At 31.4% G+C, this 25,811-nt stretch overlaps 4 protein-coding genes across 4 annotated transcripts; 2 read left to right on the forward strand and 2 right to left on the reverse strand.

The window, feature by feature from the left end:
• The first annotated feature begins 434 nt into the window (after positions 1-434).
• On the forward strand, positions 435-1,424 carry LOC135958476 (antigen 5 like allergen Cul n 1-like). The gene is made up of 3 exons (XM_065509384.1): positions 435-518; positions 719-1,107; positions 1,181-1,424. Exons 1-3 carry the CDS (start codon positions 435-437, stop codon positions 1,422-1,424), a joined length of 717 nt encoding a protein of 238 aa, XP_065365456.1.
• Positions 1,425-7,912: 6,488 nt separating this feature from the next.
• On the forward strand, positions 7,913-8,803 carry LOC135958477 (antigen 5 like allergen Cul n 1-like). The gene is made up of 3 exons (XM_065509385.1): positions 7,913-8,038; positions 8,102-8,490; positions 8,569-8,803. Exons 1-3 carry the CDS (start codon positions 7,913-7,915, stop codon positions 8,801-8,803), a joined length of 750 nt encoding a protein of 249 aa, XP_065365457.1.
• A 4,736-nt stretch (positions 8,804-13,539) lies between these two features.
• LOC135958478 (uncharacterized) lies at positions 13,540-14,183 on the reverse strand. Its single transcript, XM_065509386.1, has 3 exons — positions 14,040-14,183; positions 13,758-13,916; positions 13,540-13,692 (listed from the first exon to the last, which is right to left on the reverse strand). The coding sequence occupies exons 1-3, from the start codon at positions 14,181-14,183 to the stop codon at positions 13,540-13,542; spliced, it is 456 nt and encodes a 151-aa protein (XP_065365458.1).
• A 5,307-nt stretch (positions 14,184-19,490) lies between these two features.
• Positions 19,491-25,788, reverse strand: Nbr (exonuclease mut-7 homolog). Its single transcript, XM_065507481.1, has 7 exons — positions 25,370-25,788; positions 23,580-23,717; positions 23,291-23,502; positions 23,026-23,231; positions 21,681-22,952; positions 19,928-20,480; positions 19,491-19,860 (listed from the first exon to the last, which is right to left on the reverse strand). The coding sequence occupies exons 1-7, from the start codon at positions 25,572-25,574 to the stop codon at positions 19,741-19,743; spliced, it is 2,706 nt and encodes a 901-aa protein (XP_065363553.1). The 5' UTR covers positions 25,575-25,788; the 3' UTR covers positions 19,491-19,740.
• Positions 25,789-25,811: the final 23 nt, after the last annotated feature.

Raw genomic sequence — 25,811 nt, forward strand, 5'->3', positions numbered from 1 at the left:
CACAAAAACTTCTTTTAGCAGTTCTAGGTACTTCCTTACATAGCTAGGGAGTTTTGAATTCCGCACTGAAACATAATTCTTCTTGACCCTACCTTCTTTGGGAGCAGCATACCACAAATGCTTTGACAATGAATTTACTTCACGTCCTCAACATCAGCGATAACATTTTCGATTAATCTTCAATATATAAGAATAACATAGTGTAGATCGTCTTATAATTACGTTCTAACGGTGACCGCATTTTAAACTATTACTATTAAATAAACTTCTGGTATGAATAACTTTTCCTATCACTGTATACTTTCCATTACCCAACTATAAGTATAAAAAACACTTGATCCATGCGTTAAAATGGCAGTTATATCCGAAACGTGTATGAATAAAAAAATAATAAAATGTTTAACGGTAAAATTTGTATTTTACTCCTGATTGTAATGCCAGCAGTTTTGGCTCAAACTAATTATTGTAGTGCTAATCTGTGTAAAAAGGGGAAACACATTGCTTGCAACAACAAGGGAGTAAGTCGAGGATTTAGAAACACGATCGGAAAACAATTTTAAAATTTTTGTATGAAAAACTTATTTGAATACTGAGTTTTTTTCATACAAACATTTGGAAATTTTTTTCCGACCTTGTTTCTGAATCAGGCCCTACTTATATATTTTAATACAAATATTGTAAAACTATTCTAAATATTTTGAATTCTCTATTATTACAGAATTTTGCCTCAATTTGCAAAAATCCAAAACTTATAAAAATAACCCCGAATTTACGTAACAGAATTGTCAACAAACACAATACACTTCGTAATAAAATCGCTAAAGGTTTCGGTAAATTTCCAAAAGCCCAACGTATGGCCACCATGGTGTGGAATAATGAGTTAGCGAAAATAGCCGAGTACAATGTCAAACAGTGTCAAATGCGTCATGATAAATGTCGTAATACGAAAAACTTTTCTCATTCCGGACAAAACATTGCCATCTCAACGTGGAGTGGCAAACAAATGAACGTGGGCCAAGTGGTCAATACACATATACAAAACTGGTTCAAGGAATATAAAAATTGCCCCTTGAGCGCCATCAAAAGCTATAAAAATCCCAAGAATGGGTAAGTTTAATTTAAAGACAGATAAGTTTCACTAAAAATTTTTGTAACTAAATTTATTTTTTTAATATTTTAGCAAGGCTATTGGTCATTTCACCGCCATGGTTCAAGATAAATCTACTGATGTTGGTTGTGCCATTTTGAGACATAGAAAGAATGGTTCCATGCAACAGATAATGACCTGCAATTATGCTTATACTAATATGAAAAAATCTCCAGTTTATCGTCAGGGACCAACTGCCTCGAAATGTAAAACTGGAAAAGATAAGAAATTTAAATCTTTATGCTCTACTCGGGAAAAATATAATTTAAAGAAATAACGGGAATTTTTTTAAAGATATTTTTAAAAAATAGTGAATTATGTAGTATAAACTTGTACCTTAAACTGTCAACATGTATCAATACAACATTGATTTATTAAAAAGTTGAATAATAGAAGCCGCCAACATTCGTCTACATTCTTTTCATATAAAAATCCAATATTTTGTGGCCAGATCTTCATTATTTTAGCTCTCAAGACAAAAAAGTTTAATATTTTGAAGAATATTTAACGACGGATTTATCAATTTCGTAGTTTACTTTCATTAAGTTGATTTTGTTTTATTTAAAAAAAAAATACTCCTGATTCAGAAACATGATCGCCAAATTAGTTTTAGAGCCTATTTCAGCAATACGACAGGAAAACAATTTTAAATTTTATAATTTAAAAGTTTTTGTCATAGAATAAACGCATAGAATGGAAGGAGGGAAGGAAAAAATTACTCTCTTTTCACACATACGGGTGATACAAAAACAAAATATATGCAATTAGAGTTTTTCACGGGAATTCCGCAAAATTTTCAATACCGAAATCCCGGGAAATTGTGCAAGAATTGCCGGGAATTATTTTCCTTTGTTTTATGTGATGTTTTTTTAACTTGACTTTCTCTAAAAGAAGCTTAAAGCTCCAAAACAAATACAGAAGATTCATGCAACAAAAAGATTTAACCCAAATAGACCAATAACAAGTTCATTATTCAAAATATTCCAAAAACTCGTGAATGTTCAGGGCTGTCACAGAATTCTATTCCGATCGAAAGTGGAATTATTTTAGTATTGCTTTTTCACAAAGAGTAAAACGAAAATTTTTGGAATAAAACCACCACATTATTGGGTTTTCTTCATGTTTTAGTTAACATCTTTACTTAATTTTTGATTTAATAAGCAAAACATTGCCAATTCAAAATAATAAAAAATAAAATATTTATTTTTTGCGAATTAACAGAATTAATTGGAATCTAACGAAGGTAATCTAATGGAAATCGAGTCAGTTTATCTCTTAATATTCAATTTTTATTGGATTTTTTATTTGTATCCAATTATATTTAAAACCAAAGAAATTTTTTATATTTTTAACGAAGTCTACATTCTTAAAATTTAATAATTTGTTCTAGGCGGGAATTCCCGGGATCCCGGGAAATTTCAAAATCAATCCCGATTTCCCGGGAAATGAAAAAGTGCGGGAATAAAAAAACTCTACATGCAATACATTCTCATGAATTAGGTTTTTGACAACAGACTTAGGTTTTTGTGTTTTACATTTTTTGGTTGAAATTTAATTAGTAAACCAATAATTATGACAAGTATTATATATTTGGTAACATATTTATACATAATTCCATTTGACTGAGATAATAGTTTTGAAATTGATAACATGGGCGATATTTTGATTTTGTCATTCCGTTTGTAACACATCGAAATATTCATTGCAGACACTCAAAAGACGATCTCGCTATGTACGTTAGTCGCGACGATCTGCCGGTTGAATAGGACGTAGGGCCTACAAAGAAGGATTCAGGGGGATGAAATCGGTCAAGTAGAAAAAAATATTTTTGAGTTTTTTTTTTTTTTGCAATTTTCTTTACTATAGAATAGTAAAAATGTTGGTATTGAAAATTAAAAATCTGATAGAAATACATGTTTTTATATACTCGTAAAATGTACTAAGATGGTGGGAATACAATATTTGGCACAGCCGAATATATCACTCTTGTTATAATTTAAACTCTATTCTATTCACTTCCGTAGAAGTAATAGAAGTGAAAATTAAATTTCAATATTGACTGTCGCTAAAATACCGTTACCGATATAATTGTAAACGCCGTTACCTCTATATACCGTTACCGATACTCTATAGAAAAAAATTAAATTATAAAAATACATATTTTTCAATAAACTAATTATTGAAATCTTCAAAACCTTTTGTCAATTTATTTTTAATTTTTGTAAATTTTATCAATAACTTGCGGATACCCGACGTGAGCTACTACGATACAAAAATAAAAATAGTTTGTTTTTTTTTGTTTAAAAAAAGTAAATTTTGTTTATCTTAATTCTAGCGGATGAATAATTTCCTAAGTTCTAACCAGAAACACTTAGCGATTGGCCTTGAGCCCTTTGATAATTATGGCGAAAACCAATATTAACCACTCAGTTTTCACTAAAGTAGAAGTATACTTGACTGATATGAAACCGAAAACTGAAACTAATATGTCGGATTTCGAATTCGACAGCAAGAAAAATTAGTCCATACCATTTTGGTAAATTTTTTGTACCTCGGAAGAAAAAAACACATATTTCTTCATTAATAAAATTTGTTTTAAATATTTTTGTAAAAAAAAAGTACCAAAAAGAGGGATCAAACAATCCCCTTATACGTTCAAATTTCTAAATAGTTCCAAAATCCATTTGAATTTTTTTTTAGAATGACTACAGTTTCATTTAAATTAAATTTCTGGGATATGGGATACAAAAAAAAAATAAAAAATACCAAAACTCGGTATTCGCACCTTTTATAACCCTAAAAGTTCTAAAATCAAAAAGTACCGCACAATTGTCCACTTATTTTTTGCATACATTCATATTATGTTGGGTTTTTGGTGCTAACTTTAATAGTTATGGAGATGTAGAGATACTGATTTCACCAGATTTTACCCGCTTCCAAAAATCCCTTCTTTGTGGATCTACACATCGGGAGAAGTGCCTATATACACAAAAAATTTCAAAGATCAAAATTAGCAATAATATTTTTATGGGAATATTCGAAAATCGGATTCATGAATGGACCGAATGGACCTAATGCGTTATTTTAGGTGTCTAAAGCCATCTTCACAAAATTTCCTTTCCAATGAAACCGGTTTGGAGCTAATCGGTTGTATGGATTCAGAGTCTATAGAGGACATACATAGGTAGGTGGAAACATTTTTTGTGTTTTATATATATAGATTTAATTCAGTATGAAATTATCGTTATCATTAAAATGTTGTTACCAAAATAACAGATAATCGAATCTATAGACAACCTTGTTAAATTTTCATTATAACAAATGTAGCAGTAACTATTATTAATAGTATTTATTATACCCAAAATATAGTTCTAATATTTATACAAAAACAGTTTAATTTAACTTAATTTTTACTATTTGTTTAAGTGTGTTGTATTTAACACGTGTCTACCAAAAAGTTCACATTGACTACGATCATTTTATTAGATTTATGATGATGTTTGTAGTACTAAAATTTATAAATAACATTCGACTTAGAATTTTGAGACGATAAATCAATGTCCGTCTGTCCGCCTAAGCTATGCCTGCATACCAATATCCTGTATAGAAGCAAGGGTCATCTTCATATCAAGACCAGGAAAAGAGAGCTGTTTAGTTAGCAGATCGACCGATATCATATAGTGAAACCAAACCTAAAGAATACAAAAGTGATTCTGAACCTAAATAGACCAACACTCAGATAATGTGTTAACGGGACATAAAGAGTTAAAGGCTCATCTGGCTCGTATTGGGGGTGGACGAAACATTTGGAGATCAATAAGAAGTTACATTGAGGGAACTAGGTTCTTAACTTCTTAAGGAAGATTTTATACCGTAATAAGAATATGTGTATACCCGAAATGGATAGGGACCATATAACTGCCCATCTACTCAACCTAACCTAAATATTGCTGCTTAATGATTCTATGATTTTTGTAATAAATTCTTCTATGATTTTTAGAGTAAATCCTCTATTCCTGAAATTGAACGATTAAAAAAACCCTTTCTCTATAGGGTATTAAGCAGTCAATAGTGATAATTAAGTCCATGTTGCCCGAAACATTGAAAAACCTCAACTGAGAGACAATAGGAAATACAAATAGAATAAAATTGTTATTGAACAATGCAAACAACAGTATTTGAATGTAAATAAATAATGAAAAAATCGTATAAAAATATTTATTCAAATTAAGTTCAAGCGAGAATTTCATAGAACACTGGTTGACATAAGTATGCGTACAAACTTTTAAATTTCAGAATATTTTGGTGTGGCAGTAATTAAGCTTACATTATTTTAAAATGTGCAGACACCTTTTTTATCAGGTAAAGAAAATGTGTATTTTTCTCTAAATATGTCTATAATATTAACATTTATCACTTTTATCATAGAGGGTTTAATAGTAGCTCAATGCTTCGTTAAATATTTCTATTACTATAAAACATCAGTAGTAAATTTCACACTGTAAGATTTATACATTTCAATGTTATTGGGATTAAAATATTAATAGTAGTCCGAACAAAGTTTTTTAACATATTTTGATCCAAAACTTTTTAACGATATATCGTATTTTTGAATTTTAGCAATAACGGTTTTCTAGTGCTGACATTTTGTTCTGAAACTTTTAGGTTGGAGCTATCACCAATTATGGCCGGTTCTATGACCAGTATTTCGAATGACAATTGGAAAATCCTACCAGATAAAATGTTTGTTAACGCTTAGAAACTAGTGCTCCAGGAAGAAAGTTATCGAATATAGAGTAACAATTTTACATTGTGCTAATGAATCTGGAAGGAATGGAATTAAACCTCCTTTTATTGAAAGTGTTGCCTGCAAATTATTTTCATTTGTATAAAGTGTGGATATTTTTGAATGGTACAATCATTTTTTATATTTAAAATTCCTCTCAGTATTAGTAAACAATTAGGAAAAATTTAGTCATGCCTTCTAATGTCAGACCGCTTAAAACTTATTTAAAAAAGAAATCTCCATATAAAGAATTATTCCATATAATGAATGGGCCTGACAACATATCGTTTCGCCTGGGAGCTACTCAATCAGCTATTGCAAAACATTTGCAAGCAGCAGAATTCATCCAAAAACAGGGAATTTGGGTATCATACGAATGCAATGGAGAAACCTTGAAAGACGATTTAGCATGTCTGAAATTCTTCTGAACTCTATAAAAGAAAATCATTTTTGCACCGAATCATTTCTTGCAATGAAAAATTGATAAATTACGATAACCAGAAGCGTAAGAGATCGTATGTGAAGTCCGGCAAAACCAGTCGAATCGACACAAAAGCCAAATATACAACGCTTGGCCACATGTTACAATATCTGTTAAAAAGTATTCAGAATAATGTGGTTGGGTAATTTTGCCTCATCCGCTTCTTAGTCCAGACCTTGCCCCGCCCGACTAATATTTGTTCGGTCGATGCAGAACGCTATCTCTCTTCAGAACAGAGTAACCGAAATTGACTTGATTCGTCCTTGGCCTAAAAAGATGATCAGTTCTTTTGGCTCGGAATCCATAAGTTACCAGAAAGATGGGAAAATGTCATAGCTAACAATGGCCAAGACTTTGAATACATTTATTTGGACAAATTTCATACACCCAATATCTCACTGTTTCCACTAAAGAGAGTCAACTCAAAATTTTAAAATTTTCAGTAGAAGCAAAAAACTGTTTTTATACCCTTCACCTTCGTGAGAAGGTAAAGGACCCCATAAAGTATATATATTCTGGATCCTTATAGATAGCGTAGCCGATTAAGCCATGTCCGTCTGTCTGTCTGTTGAAATCAATTTTCTGAAGACCCCAGATATCTTCGGGATCCAAATCTCAGACATGCTTTCGAGAAGTTTCCTATTTAAAATCAGCAAAATCGGTCCACAAATGGCTGAGATATGAGGAAAAACCAGGACAACCTCGATTTTTTACCTATATCTGGATTACTAAGTCATTAATATAGACAATATGGATATCTAATGATAGATATTTCAAAGACCTTTGCAACGACCATAAGACCATAGTAAGTTGGACCTACAATGGATCAAAATCGGAAAAATAATTTTAAACAAGAATTTTTTTTCACAAAAAAAAAAATTAAAAAACCAAAAATTTTTTTCACCAAACAAAAAAAATAAAAAAATTTGAAAGAAAAATTTAAAAATTTAAAAAAAAAAATATTTGCATAACAATTCGAAAAAAAAATTTTTCCAATAAATGAAAAAAAATTTGTTTACTTAAAAATATTTAAAATTTGTATTTTGAAGTATAATTTGGTGAAGGGTATATAAGATTCGGCACAGCCGAATATAGCTCTCTTACTTGTTTTTTAATACATTACAATGAAATTTGAAGACGGATACACCTGTATTTTTGCGCGAAAGAGTACAGAAAATGACAGCAGATTTTGACAGTTGGTATATCGATTTCTTGCAAAAAGTGAAAATTTTTGAGTTGACGCTCTTTAGAGGAACCAGTGCGATATTTTATTTTAAAATACAGTTGTATATAGTTTTACCAACTGGAATAACTAACTTCCTTCTAATAGAAGTATAATCACATATTTCAATTTAATTCCTAAATTGTAACAATTTGTCTGTATACTTTTTCCATTCACTGTATATATTTTTCCATTGCGTGACTATATAAAATACATTTGATCAAAGTGTTAAAATGACAGTTATTTCTCGAACGTGTTTGAATAATAGATAATTAAATGATTAACGGTAAAATTTTTGTTTTACTCCTGGTAGTACTGCCAGCAGTTTTAGCACAAACTGATTATTGTAGTGCTAATCTGTGTAGAAATGGAAAAAAGCATATTGCTTGCAAGAATAATGGAGTAAGTTCAGGAAATCAAATATTACACGATCTTATAAATATAAATCTTTATCATTTGCTACAGAAATTTGCCGCAGTCTGCAAAAATCCTAAAATAATACAAATAACCACCGCCTTGCGCACGCAAATTGTTAACAAGCACAATGAACTGCGCAACAAAATCGCCCAAGGTTTCGATAAATTCCCAACAGCCGAACGTATGGCTGCCATGGTTTGGAATAATGAATTGGCCAAGTTGGCTGAGTACAATGTCAAACAATGTAAAATGAGTCACGATCAATGTCGCAACACTAAAGATTTTCCCTATGCTGGACAAAATATTGCCACTTCAACATGGCGCGGCATGCAAAAGACTGTTACTCAAGTCATTGATACGCACATCAAAAACTGGTTCAATGAATACAAAGATTGTCCTGTGGACATTATCAAAAGCTATTCCAAACCAAAATCTGGGTAATTTAGAGTGATCATGAAGAAATTTTAAGAGAATTTGGAATAATGGTTTATTTTTTTAATATACATATATTTCAGCAAGGCTATTGGTCATTTCACTGCAATGGTTCAAGACAAATCTACTCATGTTGGCTGCGCCATCTTGAGACATAATAAAAATGGTTCTATTCAACAGATAATGACCTGTAATTACGCTCATACTAACATTAACGCAGCTGCTGTGTATCGTCAAGGTCCAACTGCCTCGAAATGTACTAGTGGAACCCATAAGAAATTTACATCTTTATGTTCGAGTAGTGAAAAATATAATTGATGCAATTAATGTGTTTGTTTCTAACATAATTGAAGTAGATATTTCAGAAATAAATTTGTTTAATTTAAACAGTTAGTTTGATTCTTATTGTCTTCTGACCTGTTTTTCTACACAAGAGCGGCAATATGGGGTCTCAAAGTAGGACACCTCAGACATGCAAAATTTATAGACGCTTGTGAATTGTTTGTGTTTTATCTGAAATCAAAGATTTTAATATATGGGCTATTCCATATCATCGTACGTGACATTTGTACGCCTATAGATTGGAATAGAGTACCACTGATCCATTCAGAGGGTACTATATTTTATAATAATAAAAAGTTCTTTCGAAATATTGTTGTCCAAAATATTGAGTGAAATAAGTCCAAAATATTGAGTGAATAAGTATATAAACGGAACTCATTTTGAGGTACATGTAGAAATATGCAAAAATATTCGAATCGTAACAGTTGTTATGTTTTCATTTATTTTCTTACACTAAACGAAATATTTTTCCTTTACAATACATACGTCATATTTAAATAAAAACAATCTTTGGATGATTTTATAATAAATAAAATTTAATACCGTACGTGAAAGATTTTTCTCTTATAATAAAACAATATACATATATTCTGTAAATATATGTATACAAAAACTAAAAAAGTGAATAGAAAATATACATTCGGTTTCAATAAACAATTTGACAATAGCATAAAAACAATCAGAGTCAAATTCATTTCATACTACAAGCTAATTGGGAGCCTAGTTTTCTCCGCAATTTTAGCCTAAAAAATACCTAAAACATTAAAAAATTAAATATAATCAGTTTAAACTATTATTTTTGTCTTTAAAATGTTGTAATATGATCTAAATACTTTCACATACTAACATTTTATTATTTTCTTCTATTCAAATCATCTTGAAAAAAAGTTTCAAGGGTTTTTGTTTTTTCAGTCGTGGTAGCCATTCTCGTGGAATTGCCCATATGTATTTTTAAAACCCTTTCACTTTCACCATTCACCATATTTGGAAGCATAATTACAACAATACTTATATTAAATAAAGTTTCTAAAATTATATAATTAAGGTTAGAACAAGTAAGAGAGCTATATTCGGCTGTGCTGAATCTTATATACCCTTCTCCAAATTATACTTCAAAATACAAATTTTAAATATTTTTAGGTAAACAGGATTTATTTTTTTCATTTTTTGTAAAAAAAAATTTTTCGAATTACATATTTTAAAATTTTTTTTTTAATTTAATTTTTTTTTAATTTTAAAAAAATTGTTTTGGTTTTCAAAAATTTTCTGATTTTGACCCATTGTAGGTCCAACTTTTTATGGTCTTATAAACGTCGTTGCAAAGGTCTTTGAAATATCTATCATTAGATATCCATATTGTCTATATTAATGACTTAGTAATCCAGATATAGGTTAAAAATAGGTCAAAAATCGAGGTTGTCCTGTTTTTTTTTTCTCATATCTTAGCCATTTGTGGACCGATTTTGCTGATTTTAAATAGGAAACTTCTCGAAAGCATGTCTGACAGAATTATTGGATTTGGATCCCGAAGATATCTGGGTTCTTCAGAAAATTGATTTCAACAGATAGACGTACAGACAGACAGATCTGTAATTATGCATCCAAAAATACTATGAATGGTGAAAGTGAGAACAGGAATAGCCCTGAACAACTTTTGTATCTTTTAAAATATAATTTTGGTACATTTTCGAAATTCGAACCCTTAAGGGATAAAAATTGTGTTCATTTTTGGTACTTTTTCATAAAATATGTTTTTCTATAATTTGATATAGACATACTAATATTTTATTATGAGCTCCCTCTACGATACAGAAATTTATTTGAATAAAATTTTACCACCGCAATGGGGATAAAAAATGTACCAAAAAGGGGATAAATTCGGGAAAATACATTTTATTGGAAATTATTAAGCCAATTTTGATAATATGTTTAACATTGGTTCCTGGATTCATACAAAAATTAACTAACAGGGTGTTTTTTGGAACTCGAGTGTCAAGGTGTATATTGGGCCAAATCTGGGTAAACAGTTTGGTACTTTTTTTAAAACATATTTTTTCTGGGGCATATTAACACAGATTTTAATCTTTTGAGACATGTCTGTAGCATAAACAATTTTGGCAAAATGGAATATTTTTAAATTGTTCAAGAAGGAAAAGGGAAATTGGTACTTTTCTCCTAATTGTACTTTTTTAATATTTTAAATTATTTCACTTATCGACATTAAAGTTAGCTATTATGTATCTGAGTGAAGTTAGTGTTAGGAATATGCGATAATATTTAGGTACCAAAATGTAAGAACTGAACTATAGGTACTTTTTTATTCTTCTAATGGTACTTTTTGAATTTTCTATAACAATGGACTTAGACACATGAAATTCAGCATATATTGTCCTAAGTGAGTGAGAATTTTAGGGGGATACTTTTTTGTACTTTATCTTTATTCGAATGGTACTTTTTGTAATTTCTTCACCAATGAACCTAGAAACATGACAAGTGTCTGTTTTTTGGTACTTTTTCTATATTTTAATGGTACTTTTTGAATTTTCTATAATAATGGACCTAGAAATATGAAATTAAACGTATATGGTCCTAAGTGGGGAAAATTCAGCGGATACTTCATGGTACTTTTCCTTTATTATAATGGTCCTTTTTTTAATTTTCTATAACAATAGACTTAGAAACATGAAATTAAGCATATATGGTCCTAAGTCAGTGAAAATTCTAGATGGAGACTTTTTGGTACTTTTTCTTTATTCGAATAATACTTTTGGTAATTTCTTCACCAATGAACCTAGAAACATGAAATAAAGCTTATATGGACGCGAGTAAGTGGGAATCCGCAAGTGCCTGATTTTTGGTACTTTTTATATATTGTATTGGTACTTTTTGAATTTTCTGTAATAATGGATATAGTTTCCAAAAAATTCCAAATTTCAAAACTGATAGGTTTCGGTTTTTTTCGGTTTTGTAATAATTTATTAAATATTAAGTGTTATAGAAACAAAATTAGTTGATAATATAGGAAATGCTATACAAATTTACAATTCAATCTTGACGGCTTATGGTTTAGTGAATGCGAATTCAAAAGTGATAATCAATGGTACTATTTGTTTATTGCAATGGTACTTTTGAATATTTTATAATAATAAACCTAAAAATTTAAAAAAAGGTAACTTTAGTGGTAACTTTCTTTTGCATTTTCTATAATAATGGACCCAGAAATATGAAATTAGACATCTACAATTAGTTTCACAAAGTGACTCTTAATAGTACTATTTCATTCTTCTAATTGGGGTGGCGAAGCGCACCGGGTCAGCTAGTTGATCATAAAGTTCACAATTACTTAAACAAATGAATTTATTCATTGCTAAATTTCCAATTTTTTTGGGAAATTTTATAAGTACGAACAATCACTTAAAAATACATTAGTATACTAATGTATAAATATTAATTATTTGTTTACAACTAATTATAGACTAGAGCTTATTAAAAAAACAATAATTCTGACTTAGTTTTAAAAATAAATTCATATGAATATTAATTATAGTCAGTAATATCAAATCGCATGGAAAATAATTGTTTACCCATCATCATAAAAGATGTGGTGTATATTGATTTTGTCATTGCATTTGTAACACATTAAAATATTTGTCAAAAACTCACATTAGTATATATATTCTGAATCTTCATAAGATTCCAAGATCTAGATGTCAGTCCGTCCGCCTCATCGTTGGCTATCTGTCTGTCCAAACCAAAGTTGCTAAATGACTGAAATTTTCCACAAATACTATCTGTTAATAAAATTTTTTTTGTATTGAAAATGGGCAAAATCGGTCCATGATTTCACTTAGCCACCATACAAATGTGCCCCTAGAATACTGTTAAATGATGTTCTATGATGTCGTCATAGAATCCCTTAATGTGACTAGATCTCTTTCAACTAAATTCCATATCCCTGAAGAAACATTAATTTGACTAGTTATATTTCAATTTTTATACCCTTCACCTTCGTGAGAAGGGTATATGTATATAAGTTTGTCATTCCGTTTGTAATTTCCACCCTATAAAGTATATATATTCTGGATCCTTATAGATAGCGGAGTCGATTAAGCCATGTACATCTGTCCGTCTGTCTGTTGAAATCAACTTTCCGAAGCCCCCAAATAACTTACAAACACGATTCATACATCAATATCTCCGGAATTCTTCCGGCTCGGTTGCTATTTAAAATCGGTCCACAAATGGCTGAGATATAAGGAAAAAACCTGGACAACCTCGATTTTTGAACTATATCTGGATTACTATGTCATTAATATAGACAATATGGATATCTAATGATAGATATTTCAAAAACCTTTGCAACGACGTATATAAGACCATAGAAAGTTGGACCTACAATGGGTCAAAATCGGAAAAAATATTTTTTAACCAGATTTTTTTTTCGCTAAATATTAAAAAAAAAATGTTTAAAATTTAAAAAAAAAATAAAATTTAATAAATTAAAAAAAAAATTGGAAAACAATTTTTTTTCAAGAAATTAAAAAAACAACTTTGGAAAAAAAAAATTTGTTTACCTAAAAATATTTAAAATTTTTATTTTGAAGTGTAATTTGGTGAAGAGTATATAAGATTCTGCACAGCCGAATATAGCTTAGCTCTCTTACTTGTTTTTATTAAGAAATGTTTTTTATGGGGAAAAATATGATTTCCAATTAATAAAAAACTCCATAGAAATTGAGTTTAACTCGCGTTAAATTATATGCCTTCCAAGTTGTAAAAAAAGCATATTCACCCTGTTGAACTGGCAAACGATTAAAAGCTTCTTCTATGATTGCATTACTTAAATTAATTGTTTCCAAGTTTTGCTAAAATATTCCATAATGAAAATTCAAACAATCTATAAATGCAAATTTTTGGTAGAATCACTTACATTATAGGGACAATCGGTTTTAATATTTGAAAAAATTTTAACTGTCTTCCAAAGCAATCTGGTGATGGTATTCAATTTTTTAGTAAAGTTGCATTTAACGGTTAAATCATATAGAAATGGTTTCCAACCGTTAGCCTTTTTCATGATTTGTATTCTTAGCTAGAATAAAATGTATTTAAAAACAATTATAAAATTAAATTAATTACAAAAATATAATTAAGACTATATTTTCATTTAAATCAAGTCCATAAATACTATGTACATACATATGTATGTATTTACCTCGAAATCAGTCACTGGAACTTGCAGTAATACCGCCTTAAGCGTCAAATAATTAGCATCCCTGGATACCGCAATTAGCTTACAACGTTCAAAGATACAAAATGTAGGATCCAAATTTTCACAAACAACATTGGTAAAACGCATGCGTGAATACTGTAATTATTATATTTTACAATATTCAGCCCAATTTTGAATAAAAATTCCCCGGGAGTTCAATGAGAAAAAACTCCCAGGGAATTTTTTATTCATAATTGAGCTGATTTTGTGTTAAAGCTTGATTACAATTGGGATCACAATCACTGTCGACAATGTCTTTAAATATATTTTTATGGAAAGCAAACCTTGTCGAAAAAGTTTAATTTTAATATCAAAAAATACCTCCTGTCGACAAAGTTTGCAATTGCAATCAAAATAAATTAAAATCAAAATTAAATTAGTTGTACTTACTACAAATTTATTGCAAAAAAGCATTAAATTTAAACCGATTATTAAAATGTTACCTTTTGAAAACATTATTGAACCTCAAATAACTATTTATTAAAATATAAATACAATCATTTTAAGCATAATTTATGAACCACAACAATTGTTAAAGTTTTATTACATATATGGTTAATTGATATATAATTACAACTAATTTGAATCCATTATTAAGTTTAATTGTTTTAAACATTTTCAAAATCGATTATAGTCGATTTATACGAAAAATACAATCAATATCTGTATAAATAAACGTTTAATTGTGGGACCTACATGGTTCTCGTACCTGGGTAAAAATGGGTCAAGGAAAGGAAATAAATTCCTTAATGAATATACATAATAACTATATCCTACGCTGCTTTTATTAGAATATTTCTCAAAATATTTTAATTATTATCCTAGAGTTTTTATTCATGTAGTCTGAGACACGTTAATGTAGAGTTTCAGGGCCTAAAACCGAAACCGAAACCGACAATCATTCTTCGGTTTTTACTTTTAATCTATTTTCAGTAGAAAAATTAAAAACTTAGAAATGAAAACAAACTTTTTCATCCAAAGATTCATTCAAGTATTTCCTGACAATTAAAATTCAAATGAATGTTTATTTATTTAATTTAAAACAAAAAACAATACAAAGTGTTTTTAACAAAGACTTATTTATTTGCAAATATCCAATAAAAGTGTGGAGAATTGGCTGACCCGGTTCGCTTCGCCACTCCAATTAGAAGAAAGAAATAGTACTATTAAGTCTCCCTTTGTGAATTAATAATAATGTTACGAAATTATATTTGAATTCAAATATAACGATTTTAACGGCTGATTTAAAGTTGCATAATGCTTTCAAATAGCAGTGCCCAAATTTTAACATATCTGTGGGCATTATTAACATTGAATAATAGCTTTCAGTTGACCATTGATCGTAAGTATGGCAACGCTGTTTGCTGCGACCGTATATTCGAATTCGAATATTCAGTTAAAGAACATTGTAGAAAGTACACCACAGATGGCGTATGTATTAGAAAGCTCTAGACAGTTAAAGAGCAATCTAGAGTGCAGGTGGCAGTGTTATAAATAGTGGCAGATGTTGCAGTCGTTAGTGAGTTTATCAGAGACGCTATTTGAATAAACATCAACTGAGTGCCTTAAAGAGTGCTGTGTTTTTCAAGTGAATTCGTGTACATTATAAAGTGTGTCTGTATTTCTGAGAATTTATAAACGTGTATAAAAAACATTGAGTGACTATTCAATTCTATATATTATATAATTTAATATAATAAAACGTATAATTAGATAAAGTACCAATTTTCCTCAATTGAACCCCCGTCAAGTTGCAAGTCAAACTAATTTCCTGATTATAGGTTGAATATTATTGAAAATTCAAAAAGTACCATTTTGAAGAACGAAAAAGTACTCCTTAGTTTGGTTTAGTTCTCCTTTTATGGTATCATAATACCATTGAGCCCCCTATTCTTGATTATTTCTTTACTGAGAAGCATATTAGCCAACTTTAATGCATATAAGCTAACTAATCTTCTATATCTATATATATAAAAATGAAATGGTCCATGCATGTAATGACATCACGTGAGAGCGGCTGGAGCGATTTCGCTGATTTTTTTTTTTGTATTCGATTCGGAATTTTCAAGAGATGGGTTGTAAAGAAAAAAAATTCAAAAATACGGAAATTTGAATTTTTAATATATTGCCTTTATTTTTACTTCTAACTTTTCTTAATAAGAGAAATTTTTGTGGAGAAACTTGAAGAACTAACATAGTAAAAGTATCATTAAAAGAAAATGTACTAATTTTCCTTATCCTCTTGAACACCCGTCAAGTTTGAATTTTAAATTTGTTAGCTTTTCCTATATTATCAACGGATTTTGTTTCTATAACACTTAATATTTAATAAATTATCACAAAACCGACCGAAACCGATCGGTTTTCAATTTTTTAAAACCGAAACCGCGTTTTTGAAATTCTTCGGTTTTTTGGAAACTCTACGTTAATGGCCTGGCGAATTTTTAATATTGATATCCTTAGTTTGCGTTACAGAAAAAAAAAATTCCATAACAGTGAACAGATATTTATGTCGTCGATGTTCACTCCTAAAGATAATATGGAGCATTCATCAGCATATCAAGATGCTTGACAAGATAAATATTGAAGAGTATTGGTAAAAGTGCGCCTCCTTGCGGTACGCCCATTTTTATCTTGCTATACTTTGATTTTTGGCATCTAAACTCAACAAACCAGCGTATCAAATCGTTGGGTAGAGTGCTGTTTTTGAGATCTCTTTTCGTGTCAAAAATCCAAAGCAGCAACAATAGTGCGTTGAGACGGCCGTTGCGAGCGGGAAATGTTCCTTCAGGGATGGCAACATTAGAGATTCCAAAAATGTTGCTACGGATAACAAAAGGGATATTGCTCGGTAGATTATCCGGGAAGATTGTCTGGTTTTAGATTGAGAATGATTTGAACAACTTTCCTGATATCTAGAATAACTAATTGTCAAACCGATAGGATTGGTCCTTAGTTCTGGTGACATCTCAACGCTGATGCTAAACGGTTTGAATAAGATACTCCAAACCAAATGTAGTTTTTTAAGCATCAGCATAGATATGTCATCAGGACCAAGAGCTTTTGAGGGGTTTGAGTATAAGAGATAATTTCTTCTACTCACTGGGAATCTTGGTCAGGGAGGGAGGATGTTCAATAAATTGCCTGCAGAACTGATGCTGCAAATTATCAAACGCAATAGCTGTAAGGTTTCATATAAACTTTTTGTGATCAATGGTTAAGGTGTTTCAACCATTTACTAAAGCGATGTTTGTTTACAAAATGATCAACCTCGGCCATCAGTCGCTCAATTTGTTCGTTGGCTGGGTTGCTAGCACGTAAGAGATCGCGTTGTTATGCGAAACGTGCTGAGTGAGGTAGATAATTTAATCTATTGTTTGAGATTCTTCCAGCTTGGATAAAGCACCTTTCCGCCGTGAGTACACTTTCTCTAAACTGTGACTGCATTAATACGGTTCGTAAAGTCATGCCAGTTGGCCTTGATTTAATTTATATGCGATTATCGGGCTCCGTTAGACTTCTCAACCGTGATCGATGGGGTCTGAGTTAAATGTGTGTAAGAAGCATACGGATAATGGAAATGTCTGGGGAGCTTAAACATCGTTACACTGTTATTCTAGTAGAAAAGTCTTCATTGATAGCATATGTCAGACAATAAGAATACGGTGATGATCACTGGTAGTATGTAACCGGCTGTTAACGAGAGGGATATATACATTTACGATTTCTACTTAATTAAAATGCACGTTTGACATTTTTTAAGATGATAAATACGAATCCACCGCCATCATTTTTCTCTCTATCCTTCCGAACGATGTTAAAGTCTCTGGAAATTGAAAGTTAAATGGCAGCAATGAAGATGTTGTTCTGGTGCATATATAGTTTGTGATATCCACATGCTTGTTTATAAGACCACTACAGTTTAACTGCTTAAAAAGATTCTTAGAAATCTCTGATTTGCCTTGACCGAGTGAGTGATGCTGTAACGATGGTTGGTGTTAGGATTTATTAGCAATTGATATGGAATTCTAGCCTGTGTTGTTTGTTGTTGCACAAACGTAGATTAGTGTATCGTTTTATGTGGCACCAATTACTACAACCTGTTCCCTCGAATTATGTCCATACGAACAGAACATCTCCATTGAGTTTATCACGTTCTGAGTCCTGAGGGTGGAGAATGAACACAATTTTAAGGGGATCTATATGGAGGATAGTGTTAGTTTATTGTGGTTGTGAGCACAAGACAACCCTACGAAGCTGATTGATGGAGAATGTTTCTTACCGGAAGACCGTTGAAGGTGTTTTAAGGACTACTTCAATTCTTATAACAGGTCCGGTAAGGTCTACTTCATCAAAAGCTCAATTCACTATATTAAACTGGTTACCGGTTGATTTGATGGTGATACAAATGGCACTCAACTCTGCTATTAGGTTGAACGCGGAGGCTCGTGGTCTGTTAAGTTCCTAGGATACTCTTAAATATTAGAATATTCATAGCATTATTTGACGTGCAATTTCACTCGAACATTCTGAATGGGGATATGTGACTGAACGGACTCTACCCCCTGTTGATGTCACACGGGTATACATTGACGGCTCTAAGAGGAATAATAGGGTCACTGGTGGAATCCGACTTCAGGCTACCTAATTTCTGCACTGCTTGTTTGCAGGTGGAAATTCCCGTCAGAAAACGAGCATCCCACTGGCTTAGGTATTACCGAATATCTGTATATTTACTGATAGCAAGGCTTTCGTTAATGAAATAGCGGGTGTCTTTACGACATCTAGGTTAACCGTTGAATGCCGGGTGTCTATAAATGCGATAGTGAGATATTCTAGGACACCGATTATATTGGTCCCAGGATAGTGATAATCAGGATAAGTGTATAGCCGATGCATTGGTCAGGAGGGGTGAGATGATGGTTGAAGAAGCTATTTACACCTTTACTGATATTTTCCTGGCTAATTGTAAAATTGTCCAGCAGAAACTGTATGAGACTGCACAGAACAGATATGACAGGACGAAACTACTTACAAGATTCCGCCGTAAAGAGATAAGACTAATTGATCCAACTATTACAGGGCTTTACAAATGCTAGGAGAGTGAACCTACGGTTTAACAATTATTGTAGGAGCTGTCAAACCAAAGAAGAGAAGGATATTGTGTCCCACATATTCCGTTATTGCCCCAATCTGGAAAACATGAGGTAGAGTACACTTGAAATCCATTTCCTTAATTACTAAATAAGCCCATGTGTTGTGTTAAAAGCCAGCCATAAATCCCAGGAGGTTTACCAAAATTGCCGACATATTCTGCTCTTCTGGGGAAAAAACTTTCGTAGGAGTACAGTAGCCAATGTTGTATGTGACTCCATCTAAATATTAATACTACAATTTTATCCATTATACAAATAACAATTCAGCTTTATTCAAATATAATATATTATTTTATAGTTAGGAAGAAAATAAGAAAAAAATGTTCAGGTATAGAAATTATAAACAAATTAAAAAAAAAAATAATCACACAATGCAGTTTGATTTCATTTCAGAAGAACAAAAAAAAATTATTATTAAATCTCTACAATAAATTCATGGAAATTATAGCAAAACAATTACTATATGTAGAACATCTAAATAATGTTTATCACTGGGAAACATTTGTATTGTAACTAGTTGCATAGCCAGATGCAGAGCTGGGGTACAAATATTCCAAGACAGTTTGATGCAAATGTATGGCATCAGGCCAAGTACATAGACCACAATTCTAGAGAAAATTATTAAATAATATAAACACATGATAAATATAAATAAATCAATTAAAATAAACTTACATCACATATGAAGAAATAATTTTGATTGTTTAAAACATACGGGTTTATACGATTATATTTTATATATTTGCCACGTAAAGTTGTTTTCGTTTCAATGATATGCTCATTTATCCTCTGCAGTTTCCACGTTTTCTCGGGGCCCTCATATGGTGGCAATGGCGCATCGGCGTCATTGTGACGCATTTGTGAGAAACGCATTATTTGCATTTCATGACGATTGGCCAACAGAAAATCATTGCCATTACATTGTATGCAGCGAGAGAAGAGAGAACGCCGATCGATTTGTAGTTGAAAGTATTGTAAGATATTAAGTACTTGAGTCTCTACTGAATCCGAGGGTATTTGTAAACATTGTTTTTGTGGCAATTCGTTTGAAAATGTTACAAAACGTGAATCTCTTGTGAGTACATAGCGTTGTTCAGTGCGCGCCATATCGATATAACTGTTAATGTCTACATTATTATGCATTTCCACACAATCGAGTCCTAACTTGCGCAATTCTTTGGACAGACTGATTAGCATTGAATCACAAAGAAATTTTATATTGGATGATCTGAGAAGAGGGGAAGAAATAGGAATTGTTAATTAATGAAACATGAGAGATTGGCTTATTTATTTCATTTCAATTTGTATTGAAAACAAGTAAGCGAGCTACATATATTCGGCTGTGCCGAATCTTAAATATCATTCACCAAATTATACTTCAAAATAAAAATTTTAAATATTTTTAGGTAAACAAAATGTTTTTTTCCAAATTAGTTTTTTTAATTGTTTGGAAAAAAAATTTTCGAATTGTTTTTTTCAATTTTTTTTAATATTTAGCGAAAAAAAACATTTGGTGAAAAAAAAATTCGGGTTAAAAAATATTTTTTCCGATTTTGATCCATTGTAGGTCCAACTAACTTACTATGGTCTTATATACCTCGTTGCAAAGGTCTTTGAAATATCTATCATTAGATATCCATATTGTCTATATTAATAATCCAGATATAGGTCAGAAATAGGTCAAAAATCGAGGTTGTCCTGGTTTTTTCCTTATATCTCAGTCATTTCTGGACCGATTTTCTCGATTTTAAATACCGAGCCGGAAGAATTCCGAAGATATTAATGTATGAATCGTGTATGTAAGTTATTTGGGGGCTTCGGAAAGTTGATTTCAACAGACAGACAGACGGACATGGCTCAATCGACTCCCCTATCTATAAGGATCCAGAATATATAAACTTTATCACAGAATATATAAACATTATCACGAAGGTGAAGGGTATAAAAATAATTGGTGAAAAAAATTCGGTTTAAACAGTTTTTCATTTCGATTTTGACTCATTATCGGTCCGAATTTCTATGGAGTCTATACGTCGTTAGAAAGTTCTTTGAAATGTCTATCATTAGATATCAATGGTGACTATGTTAATGACTCAGTAATCCAGATATAGTTGATCAAAAATAGAAAAAATCTAAGTAATCGTGGATTTTTGCTTACATCTCCGCCGATTTTTTTAAGCGGGACTATAGTGGATATATTGATGTATCAATCATGTATGTAAGTTATTTGGGTATTTCGGAAAGGCGATTGCAACATACAGACGGACATGGCTATATCGATAGTTATATACCATACATAATTTCACCGATAGGCTTTTCAAACGAATAAAAAATTCTTTGATATCTCACACACACTTTGTTTTATTTAAATTTAAAGATAGGAAGCGTTTAATGAAGTAATGTTTAAAACTTTATCAATTACACTTACTTTCCAACAGCAGCCCACGTTTTATTTCTCTCCATTTCATTGCCATTTTGCTGCCAACTTCTGTTATTTGATGCCGAATAGTTGCCAGAACTAGTTTTTGATTTCATGCGAAACAAATAACCCGATTTGGAGGTGGTAATATCCTCTACCACAGCATCGATATTAATGCCAATGCGCAATAAAAGTTCCGTTAGAACTTGATAAATTTGTAACAAACAATGAGCATCGAGTGCCGCATACACAATTTGATCGTGTCGCAGAGGACGATTGGCCCAATTTGAGCATTGATTTGATTTATCTAACTTTTTGCCCAAACAGATTTCCGTCAAGGCGCAAAGACTTTCGCCCGCCACCGAGATTTGTTCATGGGGAAAGAGTGAGATTTGCATGTATTTCAGGCGGCGCCACAACTCACGCAAATCCAAATAACAGGATGTAGCCTGGAGATTCAACTGTAAAGGCAATGATTTATGCAACATTTGTAGATCGTAGTGAAGAGAGAAACCTAATTTTAAAATCTCCAAATTGTTGAAAATCTTGCGACCCATTAATTTCCACAAAGGTTCGTCTAGATTGGGCGACAGGCAATCCACTAAATATACACGTTCAATGGTGGCCAGTTGTATAAGTGAGACACGATTGTCATTGGAAACGGAAGGTTTCCACTCCGAATCGAAACCAATGAGTAAATGTTGTTCTAAATATGACAACATATCTAGGAACTTTGGTTTGCTATCCACCAGCACTATAGATTCAGCGGGTAATTTCAGGGACAAGTATTCATCTTTTTTCAAATACGATGAATGTTTGTGTTTTTTGTGTGTGGGTGTGGGCGTGGCGCCCTTGTCCCAAGATTCATTTGAACTGCTGCTTGAATTAGATTTCTGTTGATGTTTCTTTGTAGTACCATCCAGATTCTCCAGTTTCATTTGTAGTGCTAAGGGACATTCCTCCAAGGGAATTTTATATAATTGTGCCCAATATGCTGCCTCATCCAAATCGCCCGAACTTGCTATCTTTGCTATAAGATCCAATTGTATAGCTTTACTTTTGTTGGCCTCCTCACGGGCCAGCTCACGCCATGAATCAAAACTCATGCCACCATCTTGATATTTGTGAAACAGATAGTGCAGATACGAACATGATTTCGAATACTTTAGATTGGGTGTATATTGAAAATCGATATTGTATTTTTTAGCTAAACGTGTAACCAACTTGGACATAGGACGGTAACTAAGTATATTATGTTTAACTTCAGAATATTTGTATTTGCTATAAGAGAATTCAATTAGAATTGAAATTAAAATTATTTATAATGATAAACACAATTGGCATATGAACTTACCTTAATACTTCATCACAATTTTCATACACAGTCTTTTTGCGATCTAACAAAGCATCCAAAAATGTTACTGTAGGTAACTGTTGCTCGTGGGCCACTCTTAAAAACTCCTCAGCTAGTGAAATTTTATCTTGTAATATTAAGGGCAATATGAGATCAAATAAACCAAAAATGTGGGTAACATTTAAAAATATCGACCAATAAGCAGCCTTGAAATATAAAGAATTAGTTATAAAATAACATAGTTTTGTAGTCATTTAACGCATACATCTTTGTAAAATCCTTCCGATTGTAGGGTTTGTAATTTCGGTATTAAATGTTGTTGGATTTTTTGTAATTGATACGTTTCTGTCACAGCCTTGTAGAGTGGCACTATGCCACACGTTTTAACAAAATTAAAAGCCACCATACGTGTATTGTCATCACAAGATGCTTCTATAGTTGGATGCTGCTTATAAAGTTCACAAACAGTTTCAAGTACTAAATTAATTTGGAAATATACATAGTTAATTTGTTAAATTGTTTTGAATATTATTTTAATCATTATAAAGACGTACTAAATAGAGCCATATTTTTATTTTTTAAATAATTACAACCAGGACTTGAGGCAAACAGTTTTAATGCCTGCAGCAGAGGTTGGGGATCTCTGGAGAGGACCAGTTTTAATTGGTGTTGTGTAGCGGGAGTCCGTTTACCTGAAAGCCAAGAAAAAATGTGGGTTATTAATGAAAGAGCAGTATTTATCTGCTTTTCGGAAATTCGAAAATTATAGGGACCTTACAGGTCCTTTTTTCATATAAGAAAGTCGAGGAGATACTAGATTTCTAAATGATCTAAAATCGGCTTAACTGTTTTTTTCGAAGTCGGTTAACCGAAAAACCGGTTTTCTAAAAAATTTTTTTTTGTTTAACCGACAAACGTTTTTTAAAAGTCGGTTTTTTATAAACAGGTGTATTTTTATATTGAATTTGAGCTAAATTTTTTCGCTCGTTCTTTTTGCTTCTAAGTTCTTTACAGCATTGCGATCTGGAACTTTCTGAACTTTATATGAGTTCAACGCAATCTATTAGAAAGTGTTTGACCGCATCAGCATATTATTCATATTACGAAACAACTAGAAAGTTTTAATTTTTCAAAATCAGTATATTCTTACCAGATTGATAGATCATTAATTCTTTAACCCCCGTTAACACGAAGTTATAATATAGTTATACTGTCGTTTAAAATAATTTTTGTATGAAAACTGTCAGTATAACTATTTGTTAAAACATAACCAGACTTCGTGTTACTGGGGGTAAATCTTATATGGCAAAGCATATTAAGAGTCGACTTGATTTCATTAAAAAGCATTATAATTAAAGAACAAGATTATTCCAACATAGATTAAGATGAGATGTTTCTATTTCGACTTTTCGTTTCCAGGTATATAGGAAGACCATCCTATTCGTCGACTGCCTTGCGGATTCCAGTCCATGGCTTGTTTTGCAATATCTTTCGATGGTTTCCGCAATGTATGTACAATCCAACACCATTAACGTTTCCGAATTTCCTGATGAATAGGTTGTTGTCTTGTTTCTGACCATAGCTCGTTGTTCGAAATGGTTTCACGTTTATCGTTACGAAAAACGATAACCAGATATTGAGTAAGTTGGCGTAAGTTGTCCGAAAGCTTGTCTTGCTTTACTTATGCCACTTGAGATGTCAGCCTTAGAACCACCACTTTTGTCCAGTATGCTTCTCAGATAACAGAATGATTCTACCTCATCAAGTCATAGATTAAGCATTGTAAGAGTTTATTCACACTGTTTTGGTGTTACCAATGTAATGGCAATGTAAAAAAAATATTTCAAATTATTTTCAATTAATTGCTAATGAAATCATAAATTTATTAGTCCATATAATTAAATACTCTCATGTATGCTATAGTCATGGCTCGGTTGCTATTTAAAATCTAGAAAATCGGCTGAGATATATGCAAAAAATCACGACTACCTACATGTTTAGAGCCTTTACCATTACAAAATCAATAATATCCAATGATAGATATTTCAAATATCTTTCCACGCCATAGAAATTAGATCCAAGAATGGCTGAAAATCTTGAAAAATATTTATTTAGTTTAATAATTTTCCATTATTTTATTTTAATGGACCATGGACCATTAAACATAAATTAAGCACATTTTATGCTCACTCATGTATAAACCCCAACAAAGGTGTTAACATTTTTATGAATTTATTTGGATTTGTGACCCACTGTGCTTTTGCCTAAAACACCTTTAAAAGCCCGAATATTTAACAAAACAATCCAGCCATTAAAAAAATTCACCTAAAACATACATACTTACATTTACTGTACGTCTCCCGAAACTCTTCAAACCATTGCTCCATCTCAGGACTTAATTTACAATCAAAATTTTGGCCATTCAAACCAGCTGCTGTGGTTATATCAGGTACCACAGTAATTTTTAAATTCTGTGTTGAATACGTCATAAAATCCAAATTGTCCTCATCGTCCTCGTAGCCAGCTGGTATACCACGGTAGGGCAACATCCTGTTTCCAAAAGCACAGCAAAAATGTCAACTAACAAACTCCAAAAAAAAACTATTTTGTATATTTATTGAACTACAAACTTTGTAAATTATAGTTTCATATTTTGTTTAATTTGCGAAATTCTAAACTTGATAATAAGCGAATTTATGTATAAATAAATATTGCATATTTTTGTAGCAACGGAGCAGCAACACAAATTGAACAATTTGTATTTTTTTTTTTTTGATATACTATTG

Source organism: Calliphora vicina, chromosome 4 (assembly GCF_958450345.1).
Source record: "Calliphora vicina chromosome 4, idCalVici1.1, whole genome shotgun sequence".
Taxonomy (NCBI): domain Eukaryota; kingdom Metazoa; phylum Arthropoda; class Insecta; order Diptera; family Calliphoridae; genus Calliphora; species Calliphora vicina.

Bases quoted from the DNA above. Each gene is read 5' to 3' on its own strand.
- LOC135958476 (XM_065509384.1), top strand. From the start codon at position 435: ATGCCAGCAGTTTTGGCTCAAACTAATTATTGTAGTGCTAATCTGTGT. The intron at 519-718 runs GTAAGTCGAGGA...CTATTATTACAG, and splicing joins TTGCTTGCAACAACAAGGGA to AATTTTGCCTCAATTTGCAA. The intron at 1,108-1,180 runs GTAAGTTTAATT...TTAATATTTTAG, and splicing joins TATAAAAATCCCAAGAATGG to CAAGGCTATTGGTCATTTCA.
- LOC135958477 (XM_065509385.1), top strand. From the start codon at position 7,913: ATGATTAACGGTAAAATTTTTGTTTTACTCCTGGTAGTACTGCCAGCA. The intron at 8,039-8,101 runs GTAAGTTCAGGA...CATTTGCTACAG, and splicing joins TTGCTTGCAAGAATAATGGA to AAATTTGCCGCAGTCTGCAA. The intron at 8,491-8,568 runs GTAATTTAGAGT...CATATATTTCAG, and splicing joins TATTCCAAACCAAAATCTGG to CAAGGCTATTGGTCATTTCA.
- LOC135958478 (XM_065509386.1), bottom strand. From the start codon at position 14,183: ATGCGTTTTACCAATGTTGTTTGTGAAAATTTGGATCCTACATTTTGT. The intron at 13,917-14,039 runs GTAAATACATAC...ATTTTATTCTAG, and splicing joins TTCCAGTGACTGATTTCGAG to CTAAGAATACAAATCATGAA. The intron at 13,693-13,757 runs GTAAGTGATTCT...GGAATATTTTAG, and splicing joins AAACCGATTGTCCCTATAAT to CAAAACTTGGAAACAATTAA.
- Nbr (XM_065507481.1), bottom strand. From the start codon at position 25,574: ATGTTGCCCTACCGTGGTATACCAGCTGGCTACGAGGACGATGAGGAC. The intron at 23,503-23,579 runs GTACGTCTTTAT...AAATTAATTTAG, and splicing joins TAAAAATATGGCTCTATTTA to TACTTGAAACTGTTTGTGAA. The intron at 20,481-21,680 runs GTAAGTGTAATT...CCCTCTTCTCAG, and splicing joins ACGTGGGCTGCTGTTGGAAA to ATCATCCAATATAAAATTTC.